Source organism: Trichechus manatus, unplaced genomic scaffold, assembly GCF_000243295.1.
Source record: "Trichechus manatus latirostris isolate Lorelei unplaced genomic scaffold, TriManLat1.0 scaffold00079, whole genome shotgun sequence".
NCBI classification, from domain to species: Eukaryota; Metazoa; Chordata; class Mammalia; order Sirenia; family Trichechidae; genus Trichechus; species Trichechus manatus.
The window spans coordinates 11,974,356-11,993,216 of NW_004444015.1; the positions used below are offsets into that span (position 1 = coordinate 11,974,356).

At 39.3% G+C, this 18,861-nt stretch overlaps 1 protein-coding gene across 1 annotated transcript in view; it reads left to right on the forward strand.

Annotated features, from left to right (window-relative positions):
• The window catches only part of MAP7D3 (MAP7 domain containing 3), a 47,437-nt gene that overhangs the window by 27,891 nt on the left and 685 nt on the right, over nt 1-18,861 (forward strand). Inside the window, exons 6-19 of the mRNA XM_023735483.1 lie at nt 645-759; nt 1,330-1,434; nt 3,121-3,222; nt 4,335-4,460; nt 7,262-7,731; nt 8,347-8,465; nt 8,746-8,957; nt 10,232-10,370; nt 11,647-11,806; nt 13,378-13,482; nt 14,515-14,568; nt 15,962-16,037; nt 17,228-17,420; nt 18,516-18,799. Of these exons, the coding sequence (XP_023591251.1) occupies nt 645-759; nt 1,330-1,434; nt 3,121-3,222; nt 4,335-4,460; nt 7,262-7,731; nt 8,347-8,465; nt 8,746-8,957; nt 10,232-10,370; nt 11,647-11,806; nt 13,378-13,482; nt 14,515-14,568; nt 15,962-16,037; nt 17,228-17,420; nt 18,516-18,780 (2,241 nt within the window). The 3' untranslated portion in view covers nt 18,781-18,799. The remainder of the gene's footprint in view (nt 1-644; nt 760-1,329; nt 1,435-3,120; nt 3,223-4,334; nt 4,461-7,261; nt 7,732-8,346; nt 8,466-8,745; nt 8,958-10,231; nt 10,371-11,646; nt 11,807-13,377; nt 13,483-14,514; nt 14,569-15,961; nt 16,038-17,227; nt 17,421-18,515; nt 18,800-18,861) is intronic.

An 18,861-nucleotide genomic window follows, 5' to 3' on the forward strand; every position in this document is an offset into this window, starting at 1 on the left:
TTACCAGCTTTCCTGTCCCCTCCTGCCTTCTAGTCCTTGCCCCTGGGCTGGTGTGCCCATTTATTCTCGTTTTGTTTTATGGGCCTGTCTAATCTTTGGCTGAAGGGTGAACTTCAGGAGTAACTTCATTACCGAGCTAAAAGGGTGTCCAGGGGCCATACTCTCAGGGTTTCTCCAATCTCTGTCAGGCCAGTAAGTCTGGTCTTTTTTGTCTACAAAGAATTTAAGGTGGCTTAACACATACATACCACACCGGATGATAAATGGTTGAGGGATCAAGGAGAGGGGAAAATTAAGGTAGGAAAATAATAAAGCATAAGGTGTGATAAGTGTACACAAAAGTATACCACTTGGTTTTTGTACAGTTGCTAGAAATAGGCTACCAAATTTCCTAATGTTATAAGCAAAGAGGGAAGTATGATCAGTTCCTGGATGCAGGGCCCGTAAGATTAAAAACTAGTTGTTCAAGAGAAGCACTGCTATTAATTGATACCTGAAACATGTCTCTAACTGTTTATAAACTTTTACCTAATACAAAAAAGGAAAAATTTGTGGTGGGGTTGTTTTATAAACCACAGATAAGAATTACATTAACCAATATAATGAATATGTAAAAAAAAATTGTTGGTGTTTATTTTGAACAGGAAAGATACAAAGCTGCAGTTTTACTTACCTTGCAACGGAGCAACCGTGCTCAGTACCGTCAAAAAGCATGGTTATGGGAAGGCTGTTCCACATTAAAATCGGAGAGCAGATTTGGTAATTAATATAATGGTTCCACCTGAAGTTCGTTAATGTTCATATTTAAATATTGGCTATCAGTATGAAGTTGCATTTACCATACGGTTTTAAACTTTGTATCCTAAAGGAAGATACTAATATGTAGTCTTTGGAGTCCATAGTAAATTTATATTTAAATTTTTATCATGTGAGATTGCACAAGAAACAGGTGAAATTCATTTTAATACTATGTTTTATTTCACCACTATATTCCAAATCTTACCATTTAAACTTATAATCAGCACACAAAATTATTAATGATTAAACTTTACACAACTTAGCCAAGACACGTTTTAAAAATAAACTAAGTCTGCTTTGTTTACTATTGATTCACTGTAAACTTGCATGTATATGGACATAATTCTACACAATTTCTTTTAAAAAAAGTTATATGTATGTAATTTGGAAGGAATGACTGACAGTGAACATTGTGTACCTAATTAACAGCCTGTCCTCCATAGAACTGCATCATGACTACTCATTTTGTTTCAGCTAATGATGCTTTCTTCTTTAAATATGATTACAGTAAATTTTATATCTTTTTCTCAGCCACTAAACATTCAATCTCTGATGAAGAGCTCGAACAAGGAAATGTTGACTCCAACAGATGTATGTTTACAACATCTACAGGTGTTCAAAATCCTCTTACTAAGAGTAAGTAGTTATTTCATGTATTCTACTAAATTACAATCGAATGAAAACAATTCTTTATATGTATTTATACAGTACCATGAATTCTTTAGACTGTAGAGCATTTAGATTGATTTCAGAAGAGCACCACATTATTTTCCAGTAGGCAGAGAGACAGATGGCGTTATTGTTTTGTATTTTCACTTTGTTTGGTGATTTATACTGTTAGGACTCGTACACTTTCCAAGGATGAGCCTGAGACGTCTTCTGTTTTATTGTTTGTTAGTCTAGGTGTATCACATTTTCTCTGGTAATGGCCTAAGAACAGTTAATCCACTAACCACCCCACCCTGCATATGCTTTCCCACAGCACTTTTATGTATAGCCGAGGTTCATTCGCAGGTTAATGTGGGAAGATTTTTTCTCTAGCATCTTGCTTGTCATATGATAAAATTAATTTTTCACCAACTAAATCTTTTAGAAAAATTAGGTAACATTAATTGCAATGCCATGTTTATATACTTTTAATTCAAGATATCCTAATTGTTTTACAAGCATTGACTACATTTTACTATCTAGTTGCTTTGAGGAATTAGCAAATATTTATTCCACAGACATTTATTACATTTTTAATTTAATTAGCAAACACCTGTATGCTTTCATTATTATGTCTACTTGCCTTATTAATGAGACATGGAAAGAGAAGAGGCAGAGGATGACTTTTCAATGATTTCTTTACTAGTTTATAATACAAGAAGGTATATGCAGAAGATACTTTGTGAAATAACTTGCTTAAAGCTATAGTATGTTGCACACTCCGAAATAATGAGTGCTGTAATTAATGATTGCAGAGAAATTAAAATGAAGCCTGTTCAATCCAGAGAGATCAACAGTTTAATCTCAAATGAAGTGAAAAATCTGAGACGTAATATTTTAAGGAAATCTGTTTTAAATCTTGGTTGATTCAAGTTGTCTATGTTTCATCCACTTGTAGCTGACTCATGATAACTGATTATACTATTTTGTCATTTCTTACAGTATGCTAATGAAGAATATGTTATTTAATCACATGATTGAATTGATCACTCTTCTGTGATTCATGCAGCTAGATCACATTATTAATTCAAGGAATTTTTAAATGATGCTATATTGACAATATGTACTTTAATTTACAGGTCCCCAAAAGAGAAATTATTCTTTACACAGACATTCGTCAGTATTCTAAGCCAAAATATTTCAAATGAAATGGAAAGGTGTCTACACAAAACAAACTTTTTTACCCTTATGAATGGTTTGGGTTGCTTAAATTGTGACATCTATAACAAATGTTTGTGCTTGTGTTTTTTTGAAAAAATACTGGTTATAACTAAAGTGTTACTTTAGTAGTAGACATCTTGTATTGGGTCCAAAATTAAAGGTTATAGATTCCTAATTTGGAACTTTGATGTTGTTATTTAGTATCTGACATTTTCCCTCTTAATTTTTTACCATTTTCTGAATAATTTTATATCATCTCAGATAACTTACTTAAAGAATAAGCTAGTTTGAAGTTTGGGGACGTAGAATCTCTGCATAATATCTGAATTAAATAAATTCTTACAAGCAAGGGTAAGAAGATAAGAAATGTTTGAAAAAAGGAGTGGTTCACTTCTGAAGTAGTATATTTAATTATTTTGTGAAAAATAATGTTCCTTTGTGCTTGATCTCTAGAAAAAACAGAAAAGAAGAGGACCTTATCTTTTACTACGAAAGATGTCAAACTGCATTCATGTCCTGAACCAGAACCACCACCAAAGGAAGAAAAACTATGTGGTTAGTTACTTCTAAGAACAAATCTTAAGGAGTGGTTTAAAGGAGGTCAATGTAGGTCAAGATTGAGTTGCTTGCAAAGTCATTCCTAAAATTGGCAGCCAAACTACTCTTTTTTCACTACAAAATGTACTTTGATGCCATGCTTATTTGGCCGAGGCCAGAAAAGTCTGTCTCTCTCTAAATGAAATAAATCAGAGAAAGTCACTGTAGTTAGAGAGATTTGTACCGGACGACTTGATTCACTTCAAACGTTTCTTGCTTAGTTTTCCTCAATTTGCGCTTAGAGGTTCAGAATTACTGGCTGCATTTGGAACGTCAGAGCTTTGCCCTGTGGCTTCACAGCATTCCTCACATATCCTCTGTGCCTGTTTTCACTGCTGATAGTTGCACCCAAAAGTTCATAATTGTTGCCAAAGGACTTCTTTATTTAGAGTAGTTTTTCTTTTAATATTTCCCTTTCTGACAGGCTTGTTGCTTTTGTATTTTACCCAACCATCCACTGACAGAAAACTCTCTACTGAGTTAACTCCGATCAAATCCTATTGATTCAGGTCAAAATGCCATTGTCATAGGATCTTTATGAACATCAAGATTTAATGGAGCAAAATTTTTACGACAAAATCCACACTTAACGAAAGAACTCAGTCAGTCTCTTAGAGCTTTAGGCAATGGATTTGACCCATATGATTGTCAGTGACATGTATCTGTCGTAATTTGTGTAAAATTATACTGAACTGCAGAGATTCAAAATAATTATTAAAGTTGTTATGTTGTATACAGCTTTTTTCTTTATATGTGGGTTCCTCCATAGAGACTCCATACAGTGGGGTATGGTTCTGTTCAATATATTACCGAGATTCCTTCACTGGGGTTATTATAGTATGCTGTGGCCTTTTCCGCCTTAACGCAGGAAAAAAAAACGCTTACGTAAAGGATAGTGCAGTCCAGGCAGATGGCAGTGTCTAGTCCGGTTGTGTTAAGTGTTGCTCTCATTGCCTCTACTTTGAGGCTGGGGAGGTCATCACTTAAAGCAGTTCGCATTGCTCTCTTTGCTTTGTATGTATTTGTAAGACCTCACATTGAATCCTCTTTCGTTTGTTCTCCTCATTTAGTTCGATACTTGTACGGCAGCTCTCAGGAGAATGCCTTAGTCAGTCATCTACTAGTCCCAACAGAAGCGTCATTAGCTAGAAGCGAAACGGCTACGTCTTTATCCATCCCTGGAAAAGATTTTTCAGGTAACAGCCATTTGGGAGAAAGCCTGAAGGTGTTAGTGTTTGCACTTAAAAAGTGGGTCGTACCACTTAATTTGTTACATTTAGGCAGAAAAATAGTTTAAATCAATAGTTACCAAATTAGTGATTTTACCTAACACTTTATGTTGCATATTTCTTGTATGACTTCTAGCATGATAGAGTAGTTACCTGGTTATAGGTAATTTACAGGATGAGAAAGCTAACTTTGGTGGTGGTTTTAAAGCTCTATGGGTTTCTTGACCTGCACTTAAGTGATATCACTGCATTGTAAAAAATACTAGATTTAAAAAGGATGGAAAAACTTAATATCAAGGGATTCCTAAATTATGAAAGAATACCAATGAGCTCCTTTTTCGCCTTTAATTAGGGAAATAAAGATTGTTAAAGTAAAATTAAAAAAATCTTCAGGATTATGTGGACTTTCTGATTTATATACAGTGGCAGACATGCCTGTGGGTACCAAAAAAAAAAAACCCAACCTGTTCCCATCGAGTCAATTCCAACTCATAGCAACCTGATAGGACGGAGTAGAACTGCCCCATAGGGTTTCCAAGGAGCACCTGGTGGATTTGGAACTGCTGACCTTTCGGTTGGCAGCCAAACTCTTGACCAGTGCGCCACCAGTGTTTCCACCCGTGGTAGCAAGACCAAAAAGCCAACTGTGTTCAGTAAGGTTTTCAATGGCCAGTTTCTTGGAAGTAGGTTGCCAGGCCTTTCTTCTGAGGTGCCCTCTGTGAAGACTCGAACCTCCAACATTTCTGTTAGCAGCCACGCTTGTTAAACGTTTGCCCCACCCAGGGACTACTGAAAGAAGCCACTGATAATGGAAAGCTTGAGTGCATTGTTCCCTTCATTTTTTTTCCTCTTTCTTATTCAGTCCACTTTTTCCTTTCCAGAAGGTATCCCACCTCCTTTGCTTTTTTCTGTCAATATTCTTTATGATTAGTAAAATGAACCAAAACGCTACCACAGACTTTCTTGTAGTGCGACCATGCTTCCTTCAGTTCTAATTCTTGACTTTGTTTCTGCCCTGTTATATAGATGCCAGATTATTTTCTGCCAGGCTCCCCCCAGCCTAATGGTGGATATTTCTAATTATGTACGTTTTAATTTATCAGACCCTCATCAAAAACTCACTATTTTGTCTTAAATTTTTATGGCTAATGAAAATCTAGTTATCCTACTTAGGGTTCTGTTAGTTTTTCTGTAGCACAAAAACTATTGGTGTTCAGCAGTGTGACTGCTTAGGCACAGGCTGATATGTAAATAAAATACTTTCTCCACCAAAAATGAGAAACTAAAAATGCATTTATTTTTGTCAAAACTTTTATTCATAAGTAGCCAGTCTTTAGTAATTTGTTCTATTTTATTTTATGAACTCATGTTGTCAAATAAGTTTGCCAAGTCTTAGGAAAGCCACCACCAAATACCTTTTTTAAAATGTTTGCTTTCATTATTGACACAATCGATAAATATCTAGTGTAGAAAAAAATTTTTTAACGTAATCACCTATGATCCCAACCCACATTGATAACTTAAAATTTTTCTTTGTGTTTATATTTTTCACAAAATGGGATCATAACCTGCTTTTACTTAAACTCAATATGTACCATTTTCCCTGTCCAAAAATTGCATTTTATTAATTATGACAGTTTTAGTGTAGTCCAAATTTCCTGTTGAATATTTGGATTATATTTTCAGTTGTTTTAATATTATCAACAATACTATAATAAGCAACCTTGTACATACATTTTTAGGTATTTATCTGATATTTTCCTGAGGATAAATATCTAGAAGTGGTATTGCTAGGACAGAGGGTGTGTACTTTTTAAATGGCTTTTGATACCTATTGTCAAAGTGCCCCCCAGGGAGACTACACACAAATCTATACTCCCACCAGCAGCGTATGAGGTGGCATGGTTCCCAGCATTGCTATTATTTCCCCTCATCTTAGCTGACAACCAAGTATTACCGTATTTTTTCATCGTTGTCCATTTCGTACGTAAAAAATATTTAGATTGTCAAAGCTGGAAGAAACTTTGGAGATCCAACCCACTGTGACTAATGTTCTGTTACAGGTTTTAGTATTGGTGAGAAAATTCTCACTGTTACACTGTATTCTAAAACAACCAAATAGGGAGTGTTTCACATAATCACCTGTAATGGTGTGCTCTCTGACCCTGATGAAGATATTTAGGTTACTTTTTAGAAGTGTTCAAGATCTTGTAATTTTCTGTGAAAATGATTCTGAAATACAGTGTGCTTTAAATAGAAATGGCTTCTTGCAAACATTGACTTAGGAGAGGCATCTTATTTTCCTCTGTAATAGACTACTACTTTCACAACTGTTGACGTTGCTTCTGAAGTATTAACTTCATGATGGTCCTGTCCTTTGTCTGTGATCCATTTTACTATAAAGATTCCTGGGTTGTGTGTAATCTCTGTGGTTTCCTAATAAACGCAGTCTCTCCTCTGCTCCTGTTCTTATACTGTAGGAGCTCTGGTGGCACAATGGTTAAGCGCTCAGCTGCTAGCCGAAAGGTCGGCAGTGTGAACCAACCAGCCGCTTCACGGGAGAAATACCTGACGATCAGTTCCCGTAAGATGACAGCCTGGAAGACCCTGTGGGGTAGTTCTCCTGTGTTCTGTAGAATCGCCGTGAGTTGGAATCGACTCGATGGCACACAACAACAACATTTTTATACTGTGTACTTGGTGCGTTTTTGTCTGGTCAATTTTCTAACTTCATGGAATTTCACCCTCTGTCGTCATTTTACCTATAGGTGTCGACCTACTGCAGCATATAAGGATGGCCTTACGTAGCCAGAGTAATAATGAATTGAAGACAACTGTCATGGCTCCCGAATTGAAAGTAGCAATGCCTCTCCAGGCAAAAATAGAAATCTCTCCCAAGGAGAAAGTAGAAATGCCCCCTAAGGCTGATGTGGAAGCGCCCCCCAAGGACGCCGTGGAAGGGTCCCCTGAGATTATAGAAGCCTCCCCCATGGCCAACATGGAAACACTCCCTGAGGTCAGTGTAGAAGCATCCCCTGAGGCCGGCGTGGAAGCCTCCCGCAAGACCATCGTGGAAACACTCCCCAAGGCCGGCTTGAAAGCACCCCCCAAGGCCTGCGTGGAAGCGCCCCCCCGGGCTGGTGTGGAAACGGCCTCCGGGGACGGCATGAAAATGCCCACCAAGGTTTGCGTGGTAACGTCCTCGGAAGCTAGTGGAGAAGGGTCTCCCAAGGCAAAAGTAAGAGACTTTCTACAGGTTTGTTACTAAGCACCATTTATTGACAACTTTTCTGTTAAAATATGTATACTTAGTTGTATAGATCATGGTAGGTCAGATTTCACAATGTACCTGACTTCTTATTCATAGTATTCGGCAATAAAATTTATCAAACAGGATAACTTATTTAAACTAATCATTTAAAATTCTTTGATACTCGTTGTACCAGTGTTTCCCTGCAAAAACTGGAATATTAGCTAGTTTTTAGTGGAAGGGAGAAAATGTAACAGCTTATATCAACTATGTTTTTAAACTCTGAAGAAAAATTTTTTGAGAAGGGTTCCAAACCCTTAATTAGGATTTGGAAATGAAATCAGGTTTTGAAGGGAAAAAAAACTTCTTTAAAATTCATTATTTCTATTACCTGCTTGAATTGTGTAATACGAATCATTAGTCTGAAAGAAAATATCTCTGTACCCAATACTAAGATGCATTAAGGGAAATTCTCATGCAGTAAGGGAAAACTGGAACCATAATGGTGTTTTATTCAGAATATTTTTCTCTTAAAAAAAGAAAAGCCAGCTGCAGTAAAATAAATGCGAGTAATTTCTTATCTTACTGTATTGATCTGTTCAGAAATCAGACATTAACAAACAGGCCTCAAATCCTGTTACCAAGAAGTGCCCATCATCGGACATACCACGTTACAGATGGCCATCGTCTGCAAGCGGGCTGCGTCTGCCCTCTACTGTCAGGTAAGTAGCTCATCTGCAACTGCTCCTGGTAAGTATTTCACCAGGACACATTCCACGTCAGTGTTTCATAAATGAAATAATGCGGTATGCACGTTATCATAAATGTAAAGAAAAAAAAAACTTTTGCTTTTTTTTAACCTTTGGATTTACCTTTGTTTCTTATAAAAATTTCCAGCTTATGATATCATTATCTCATAATATCAAGAGATTATATTTTATGAAATTAGCACTCATTTATTACAAAACCACGTCAGACTTGCCCATTATTACTTTTTCCCAGCAGGCAAATCCAAAAGAATCACCCTCCGTTGCCTTCACCTGTCGTATCAAAACAGTCCACCACATCTTCTGTTTCTTATAAAGTAATACCTATTCAGCGTACCCCGTATGCACCGAATGCATTAATAAGTACTACCAAAAAGAAAAAAGACGCCATTTCTAAAACTGTTAACAGATCTGAGGCTCGGAGCCACAAAAATATGGCCAATGAAGGTAAGTTCTTTCACTAAGAAGTTTACTTTGACCACACCGAAAATCTTAAGTTAACTAGCATGATTTGGGAATGGCCAACTTCATTTTATTCCCCAGTTCAGAGAACTTGAGGGCGTGATCTTTCTTTTAGATCAAGAGAATTCCACAAACCACTGGGACACTGGAATGCATCTTCTCTGCTTGCTTGTCCTTGACAGAGCTTCTTACTGACTCCCACCCTCTTGTTGTTTTGGAAAATTCTTTTTTGAACCAATGTTAGAAGTTCCAGTTGGATGATAGGGTTGAACTAGGTGATCCCTACCATCCCTTCCAGCTCTGATTCTGGATGGTTCTTTGAATGGCCCTAAAGTATTTTCCATCATTGGAGAGAGTACATCTAGCCATTTGTGGATGGGCAGTTTTCCATCCAGAGATGTAGGTAAGCTGCCACAGATAGACCGTAGCATGTGGCGTACCTTGGTTTGCGCAGTATGTGGGTTCCTCGAAGTGCTGTGTTGGTATTTTGCCTGTCACATCCATTCTTAATACCCAAGGACATTACTTAATTTTAAACACACAAGGGCATTTTGCTTTTTGAAGGAATTCCACAGTGAATCCTTTTGTGATAGAAATCATCTTTTAAACAAAGTATTCATTCCTGATGTCTTAAAATTCTCCTTTTCCTATGTGGTTTGTTTAAAATGAAGGAATTCAGCATGTAGACTAAGTTGCTAGGATAACATGCCTCCAGGTGGTCACCTATTTTCCTGATAGCCTTGGTTTCTTTAGTTTCTATAGTTAACCACTTAACGATCAACCAAATGCAGTAATATACTGTTATTAAGGGTTACCTAAAGAGTAATTATTTAGTAAAAACGATGCACAAATCTCAAAACCTGTGCTGGTTGTATTTTTGTTTAGTCAAGCATTTAAGATTTTTATGCTTCCTTTTAATCTAGCATAAACGGGTCTTCCTCTATACTCAATATATTTTAATCTTTTCCCATAGGGTCAATTTATTTAGTTGTCTCAAAACAGCTAACACCAAAGTAGAAGCACATTATTTCATTTTGGAACAAGTAATTGCTCAAAAGAAACAAAACGCTACTGCTGTTGGGAGCGAGAGTTGGGTTTTGAGCACAGTCTGTAGGTTACTTATTGTTTCTACAGTTTAGACTATGCGCATATACCGTTTGGTTTTTTAAAAATATTTATGGTTGTGTTGCTCCTCTTTGTTGAACTCAGAAGGCAGTAAATTCCCCAAACTAATTGTTTCACATGTTTGTTTAAAACAGAGCCCAGTGTTAAAAGCACACCCGGGGCTATGAATGCCGAGGAAGCAACAAAAATTTTGGCAGAAAAACGACGTCTTGCTCGAGAACAGAAAGAAAAAGAAGATGAAGAAGAAAGAGCAAGGAAACAAATGGAAGAAAGGTCAGCACAAACTAACTCATCCTTTCCATACTATACATTGTGGCTGGCTTTGCTTTTGAACAACGGCCCAAATTTTGAAAGTCACAAATTTATCCTCAAGTTAAGTGTGTTATAAATTCTCAAAGAGAGATTGACTTTTTCTTCAGTATGAATCAAAAATGACTTATGGCCTTCTAAACAAGTACACAAAACATCCCAAGCTTTTGTTAGTGGCTTAGCCAAGAGGCCACTGGTATTCAGATGAATGATATAGCCCTTTTAAGGCTGCCTAAATCACGTGCCATTAAGATGTGAGATACAACTACAGAAAGAGAACTGAGCTCTAGGCCAGGCTCTGGTCTCTCAGGAGGAGTAATGGAGTGATCACGCAAGAATGTTTCCGTTTGCATTCACTGGTCTCAGCCCCTTTGTTTTAAAAGACCTTTCTAACTTTATAATTTGCAAAACTGGAAATTATACTTAATCCTGTTTTGCTTTGGGTGCTGTCAAATGACCTTTGTGACACCTGAGTCTCATCAGCCAGACGAGTCATTACTCAAATACTATCCTGTGGGCAGCAGGGCTCATGGACAGGTGTGTGCATTCAAACTCAGTCTCAGGGTTTCTGGATCCTTGGTCTTATGTTTGATCCTGGGATGGAAACCTCTGTGCACTGCCTACAAGGAATAACTGCAGAACTGTACTGACTCTGTTCTTAAGCATTAAGTGTTCTTTGAAAACACGATCAAATACTTTCCATATACTCTTTCCATATGGGAAAGGAGGAGAAGGGGTATTGTGAATGGCAAAAGACTGTAAATTAAAGAATATTATTCATTTCACATAGACAACCTAGTTTAGCATTTTGAAAGCACTGAATACTGGTCACTGGATATTCCTCATCCAGGCACCACCAGACCCTTCTCTGAATTGCCCTTCCATACCCATGTGAGCTTGGGTGTGAGCACCCATAAATAAGGCCTTTTGGAGGATCCCATGTCTCTAAAACCGTTAAGAAGGAATGAGATTTTCTCTCTCTCTCTCTCACCTGTGTGTGTAAGATACAAAGTATTCTACTACTTGATAGCATTCTTTTTCTACTCCCAAGGGTTAGTTTTCCCCTGTTAAAAAGGGTGAAATTGTATCAATTCTGTGTGGTAACAACACAGAAAATATGAATCCCGTGTAAAATGTTTATCATACACGACCAATTTAACTCTTAAAAATGTGCATACTACTGCAAGCTGTGTATGGAGGAGACCAAGATAAATCCTAATTGTTACTTCCATATTCCCAGTGTCATTCGAAAAATGAAAGCGCTGACAAAGAAAGCAATTAAAGGACTAGGAGGAGATTTCTTAACGTTGGAAGATGACCAGGGAGATGGGCAAAACCAAAAGGACGTTAAAACAAAGAAGGGATGTCACGATCAAGAGGATCAAGGAGTACAATTACAGGTTTGCTGGCTGTGCACTTTATCAGGGCAGAAGAACCAGATGAGAAAATTCAGTTGAAACCCAAAGCACAGATCTCTTCCTCCAAGAAAGAAGATGAGCAGATGCGGAGTTCCTGTCTGCATTTTTACATTAGAAACCAGTTGTTGTTGAGTCAGCTCTGACTCATAGTGACCCCATGTGTGTCAGAGTAGAACTGTACTCCATAGGACTTTCAATGGCTGACTTTTTGGAAGTAGATCACCAGGCCTTTCTTCCGAGGCACCTCTGGGTGAACTCGATCCTCTGACCTTTTGGTTAGCAGCTGAGCACATGTTAACAGTTTGCACCAGTTTTTGTTTGTTTTTACTTACTTTGTTTTTAATTCTGTATTAGGTGGTACATTGGCTTGTCCAGGTCACTTTTAGAACTCCTTCGGAATACTTAGTACCCCTCACACAGACCTTGGCCAGTTTCTTAAGTTGTTAGTTGCCATTGAGTTGTCTCTGACTCCTGGTGACCCCGTGTGTGTCAGAGTAGAACTGTGCTCCACAGGGCTCTCAATGGCTGATTTTTCGGAAGTAGATCACCAGGCCTTTCTTCGAGGCATCTCTGGGTGGACTCAAACCTCCAACCTTTCTGTTAACAGCAGAGCAACATTAACCATTTGCACCACCTGGGGACTCCAGAGGAAAAGACTCAATGGCAACTGGTTTACTTTTTACGCCACAGTCTAGCTGTCACCTAATACCACTGCAGGCCACTCTTGGCCACCCTTGGCAATATCCTAGAATGCTTTCCAAGTGAAACAAGCAGACAGGAGCAAATTAAACATCAGCAGCCCTTCAGTTTGTCTACATAAACAACATAGCAGTCTGGTGACAGCAAATCCAAATGGCTTGCACAGGTTTAACATCCTGTGTCAGTTTTCCCAATTTTGCTCTATGGCGCCACACATGACACTCACACCTCACACCGCATCCCCCGACAGAAAAGAAGATATAATAACATAAATACCTCTAAGAGTTTCATCAAATTAACCAGGAAGAATGTCTCACCCATCCACATTCAAATCACTAGGTAAACGTATCCCCCAAACTGTGTGAATTATTAGCATAGCCCAACTTACATCCCAGGTTTAGTGTACCACTCATGAAAACTGGCTATATGTTACAGAAAGGATGGTAGACGTTTGCCTTCGATGAGGAAGTCTGTTTGAGAAGGAATCCTCCCAGTGCTTTCGATAAATATAAGAATTGTGGCTCCTGTTGCTATGCTGATGGCTAGCTACACAGTCACTTCCAGTTTTAAAATATAGTGGTCTGATGTTCACCATGATCACCTTGAACTCCTGGAGGAGACCAACATGCCTTCTAAATCTTCAAGACAATATTTAGCCTGGCTTTGTGCATTCTAACAAATGCTTTGGAATCTAATAATTTATGAATGTCATGTGTATGGGAACTCTCAATCAGAAGGTTCCATTCCTTTGTTATGCCGGATAGTGTTTTACTGCTGAATTTTTTTAAACCAGTATTCTCTGGTGTCGCTGAGATAGAGTGAGATTAAATGGTATTTTTACATAAATTTCTTAGAAAGGGGATCCCAAAATAAAAACTCAGGAGGAAGCTGATAAACAGAAGAAGGAAGGTGAAAGACTTAGGTTGCAAAATTTGCAGGAAAGATTGGAGAGAAAGAAGGTACTGTATGTTGTTTGGGTTTGGTTCTTTGTTTGAAACAGTGATGGGCACGTGGTATCAGAACATGTTTTTGAAAATCCTTAGTTCCATGTGAATCCCTGGTGGTTTCCCCACTATACTTCTTTCTTATCCGAGGATCTGACCTCTTCTGAATGGAAGGCCTTCTTTGATTGGCCATACCTCTCCTTCCTGGCCCATTGGTGGCCATTACGGTGATGCCTCAGTTGACCAAATCTCTGGGAGCAAAGCTCCTTTGAACCGAATTACTCGAGTTATGGTGGAGGCTGGTGGCAGTTAGACTTTCTTCTAAACTGGACTAGAAATTGCAGCAACTGAGTGAGGAGCTGTGGGTGCAGGCCTCACTGAGAGGCCAAAGGGCAGGCTGTTCTTAAGGCAGGGCCTCACACCTGCCGCTCACGTCAGGGAGCAAGGATGTCCAGGCTTAGGTGCTGCAGGGCCTCTCTGTCGGTACATGAATCACCCTGAGGAGGCTACAGAGCTGCAGCTCTCCTCATCTTCAGGACAAGAAGAGGCACTGGGGAAGGAGTTCTTTTCCCTCCGTAGAACACATCCCTCCTCTGTCCCCTGTGTTTCTTCTCTTTCCAGTAACGAAATCTTTGATAGTGTCACATCATTGGGATGCACTTTTCATTAATACCGGCTTTAGTAATAGTCTGTTAAGGCTAAAATTATGTTAAAAGCTCAAATAGGCTTGCAGTAAGTACTATGTGCTTAGTCTTAAAGAATGAATTTACGCATACTGCGAAGCTAGGAGGGAAAAGCTGTCACTGGGATTTCTGTGTTGTAATAACAGATACAACTACCGCCATTTAAGGCACCTTACAGATTACAGTGAAACTGGAATTGGAAGACGGAGCCTGGAGCCTAAGGGCCTTTTGTTGGTTAAGTTTGTGGTTTTAGACCAGTCACGAATATTGACCACTTTTGCAAACTGGAAATAACTTCTTCAGGACCACTGTTTTGTTTTTAATCTGTGTTTTCATGTTTGAATTTTTATTTTCCTTTAAATAGAGAATAGAGGAAATTATGAAAAGAATGAGAAAGAGCAACATAAATTCTTCCAAAGTAAGTCTCCTTACTCCTACAGGCAGCGTACAAAAATTCCTGTTGCTTCAGGTTCTTGCCGACTTCGTAATTTTTGCCAGTCTTGTGGTAATGAAATACAGTATCACATCTGCATTTCCCTGATTATTAAAAAGGCTGCACTTCCTTGTAATCTCTTGTGAAAGATGCTTGTTTAGGTCTTTTGCCCATTTTTCTTTGGGATTAATTTGCCTTTTTCTGACTTGTAGTTCTTTAAGTGCTCTAGATACTATTTTGTTGTTTATATGTGTTGCAGATGTCTTGTCTTTTCTTTTTTTAATGTTGCCTCCTGCTGAACAGACATTCTTAGCTTTAATGTCATTGAATTTATCAATGTCTTCTAATGAAGTTGAGCACTTATTCATGTTTATCGGCCATTGGGATATCTGCTTTGGTGAAGTGCCTTTTCAAGTCGTTCACTCATTTCTTGTTTGGTCACCTGCCTTTTTCTGATTGATTTGTAGAAGTTTTTACCTACTCTTATGAATCTTTTGGAGATATGTATTGCAAATATCTGCTACCACCCTGTCATTTGCCTTACACCCTCTTGCTGTCTTTTGCTGAACAGAAGTTCATAATTTCAATGAACTCAAATTTATCCTTTGTTTTTCCTTGATGGTTAGTGCTTTTTGGTTCTGTTTCATATACATTCGCTTCCGCTAACATCTTGTCTTTGGATGGATTGTATGCATTCAAGGCTTTTTTTCCTCCAAATTCTGTGCTCTTTATAGTCTAAGCTGCAAAACTGGTATTTGCCTGTTTACCATTCCCCAGCTGTGGGCATCCATATCTTTAAGTAGCATGAGAATCTAGGATAGAAGTGTCATTTCTGAAAAGTACTGGGAGTCACCATCTCAAAGATCATTCAGCTCATTGGACTGAGAAATTTTACTTCAAGCAACAGCCAGGAACTTTTTCGCTATTCAACATTTGGCCCCACCTTGGCTAAGGCAGGAGCCCTGGTGGCGCAGTGGTTAAGCATTCAGCTTCTAACCTAAAGATCAGCAGTTCAAATCCAAGGTGCTCCTTGGAAACCCTGTGGGGCAGTTCTACTGTGTCCTATCGGGTCAGTATGAGTCAGAATCGGCTCGACGGCAACAGGTTTGGGTTTGGGTTTTTGGGTTGGCTAAGGTAGGATCCCTTGTGGGCAGAGAACGAATGCCAACCCAAAGTAGCTGGAAGACACAACTCAGATCATCTGTTCCTGTCCCTTGTAGATTCTTGGGGCCATTTAAAGAGCTTAGGTTTTGCCTTTGAATTGAAATGATGAAAGTTAACAACCAGTCCAACCTTTTGAAACCTCTCTTCTTTGAAATAACTCAGCGAGGATGATTGACTATTAGGCGTAATCATGGTTTTCTTTTTTTAATTGCAGGCCTTAGAAACATCTGGTAACATCGTGGTGGAGGAGGGTGAGGCAGATGATGAAGAGGAGATGGATGAATCACCAGGTGAAGTAGACTCTTCAGGTTTGCTTGCCTTTTGAGTTCTGTTAGTCACCATTTAGGAGCGCGGCTGCCTAGGTTCATATCCAGGCTCCTCCACATCTGAGCTGTGTGGCTTTGGGCAAGTTACTCAACCTCTCTGTCCTCAATTTTTCCCATCTGTGAAAGAGGAAACTAATGTTTTCCTCCTCATAGGCTGGGCATGAAATTTCAATGAGATAATCCATGTCATGCTTAGAATAGTGTCTGCCATATAGTAAACTCTCAATAAACGTTAGCTGCTGCTGTTACTATTTTACATGTTGTGCTAATAGATGCGATTAGCTAATAGGTCCTAACTGAGGATAGCTAGCACATCATAGCTCAGAGCCTGTGAGCCGTGTAAGGCATCTGTGCTTGACCACAGGTGTAATTTCACTTCCACATCATTAAGAAAAACTGAAGTTGTGTCTGAGGGCCTCTAAAATTTATTGTTGATTTGCTTCTGAGAAAAAGCCACTTTATAGTAGCAGGAATTGGCATGTGAGAACACTATCCATCCATCTCTCTCCTGCAAGCAGGTCTGGGACTCAGAAGTCAGGCACTCAGCACTGGGGGCTGGGGATACAAAAATGAAAAGACAAGGCCCTCCGCTTCCAGGAACCATAGCCAGTGGGGAGACAGACATAAGCAAGCAATTAACTACCACAGATAATTGCATTCAAAGACATTTGGCCTAAATACAATGAGAACATAGCAGTAGGAGCACCTGAGTCTGCCTCAGGACGATGAAGAAAGGAAAGCTTAACGGAGGAGGTGCTTCTGAGGTGAGACTAAACTAAGAGGCAAATTTGACAGGTGGCTAATCAGGTAGAGGGCTGAGAATAATGGTGCACTCCTGCCCTGGCCCAAAGGGAAGAAGACAAGTTCCTTAAAGGTAGTCCCTTGGTGCTTTGAGGGCAGGGCGAGCGGCTATGCCGTGCGGTGGCCCTGTGCTTTCCTGGCCAAGGCCACGGCTGCAGAAAATGAAGCCACTCGGGGCTGGTGAATCTGACTTACCCTGTCTCTTTCAGCCTTCAGGAGATCTCCCCCTCACACACACACAGACTCATTGCTTTGGATTTGGCTCCTAAGAGCAGTCAGGAGCACAGCCATTGCTTGTACATTTGTTGTTTAAACTCCAGTTTTAATCTTGTTCCTCTTCTTTTCTTTCCTAGTGGTTTTCAGCGACATTGGTACATCTCATAAACTCAAAAAGAAAATGAAACCCGTCAAGAAAATGCCTCTTACATTAACTTACTTGGCCTCAGGTGGGGAACATATAAACAAAGAAACCAAATCACTTAACAGTGATGTGAAAATTTCTAAGAAAAATGCGAAAGACCCATTGACTCAGGCGAAAGGGTCGAGGTGAGTCGCTCTGTGGGCTTATTATAATAAACTTCGTGGAACTGGGTTTGACCTTCTTAGAATTAGAAAATATCTTATTTATTGAGCTCTTAGTTTGTACCAAGCACTGTCAAGCACTTGACTTACAGAAACAAACTCTAATGCCCACAACAACCTGGCTAGGGAAGGATTATCATCTCCATTTTTACACACAGGGAAACCGAGGTACAGAGAGACAAGGGCCTTACCTAGTGCTGCTGTAACACAAATAGCACAAGTGAGCAGCATCAAAGAACAGACATTTATCTTCTCATAGTTCAGGAGGGTACGTACAAGTCTGAATTCAGGATATGGCTCTAGGGGGAGGTCCTTCTTTGTCTATTTCAACTTCTAGTAGCCAACAGTCCTTGGAGTTCCTGGGCTTCTAGATTCATTTGCCTCCATCATCCGATAGCATCTGGCTTCCCTCTGGTCTAATCTGTTCTTTTTGTAACGCAAAAGTGATTAGATTTGGAACCCACCCTACTTGGGCATGAGCTAATTAACATAACAAAGAAGACCCTATTTCCAAATGAGATTACATCGGTAGGTACAGGGATTAGGATTTCAATACATAGTTTGGGGGGAGACAATTCAGTCCATACACTCCTTACTGCTGTCTGATTAAAAAAAAAAAAAAAGAGAAGGGGGCAACATTTATTAAGTGACGGCTTTATGTCAGGCATTTCACATTACTTATTTTAATTCTCATTGTAACTCTTGGAGTTGGATATTTAATATCCTTGTTTTACATATGGGGGAACTGAGGATCAAAGGTTAACTACACCTTACTGGCCGTGTCCTTGAGCAACTTGAAGTGGGGACAGAGTCCTGGAGCCCTGCATGCTTAGTTGCTGCCTAGCCTCTTGGCATCTCCATGGAACCCTAGGGCTTCGTAGGACCTAACTTGTATTCTGTAATCTCCAGGGTCCCTTCCAACCTTCCCAGTCTATGATTCTGAAAGTTTATTTACTTCCAGGGTGTTTCTTAGAAATTAATTATAGGATAAAGCTGCTTTCAGGACAGAGGCTCCGTTTAGGAATAATCGACGATTCTAACCAGAACACCTTTTTCCAGGCTATCTGTGAAGAAAATGGCTGGCCACCCTACTAAAACCACAAACTCACGTGGGGTGGAGCACTCAGTGAGCGTTTCCAAGAGCCTCACTGGCAGACCACACGGCTTGATGTGCGGCGACAAAATCATCGATCTAGTCGGCCAGGTGGAGCCACCCCTCTTGAGTTCAGATGCTGCCCCTCTTGATAACCAAAAGGGAAATGTAAAAGATACCGTGAAATTTCACCAAAATCCTGAGATGTGTTTTGAAGACGAAAAGGAATAACCTGTCTCATCGCACCCTGGTAAGGCCTCATTCCATCTTCATGGTGCTTGAAAGGTGTAACTGGCCTTAAATTCTCCTCAG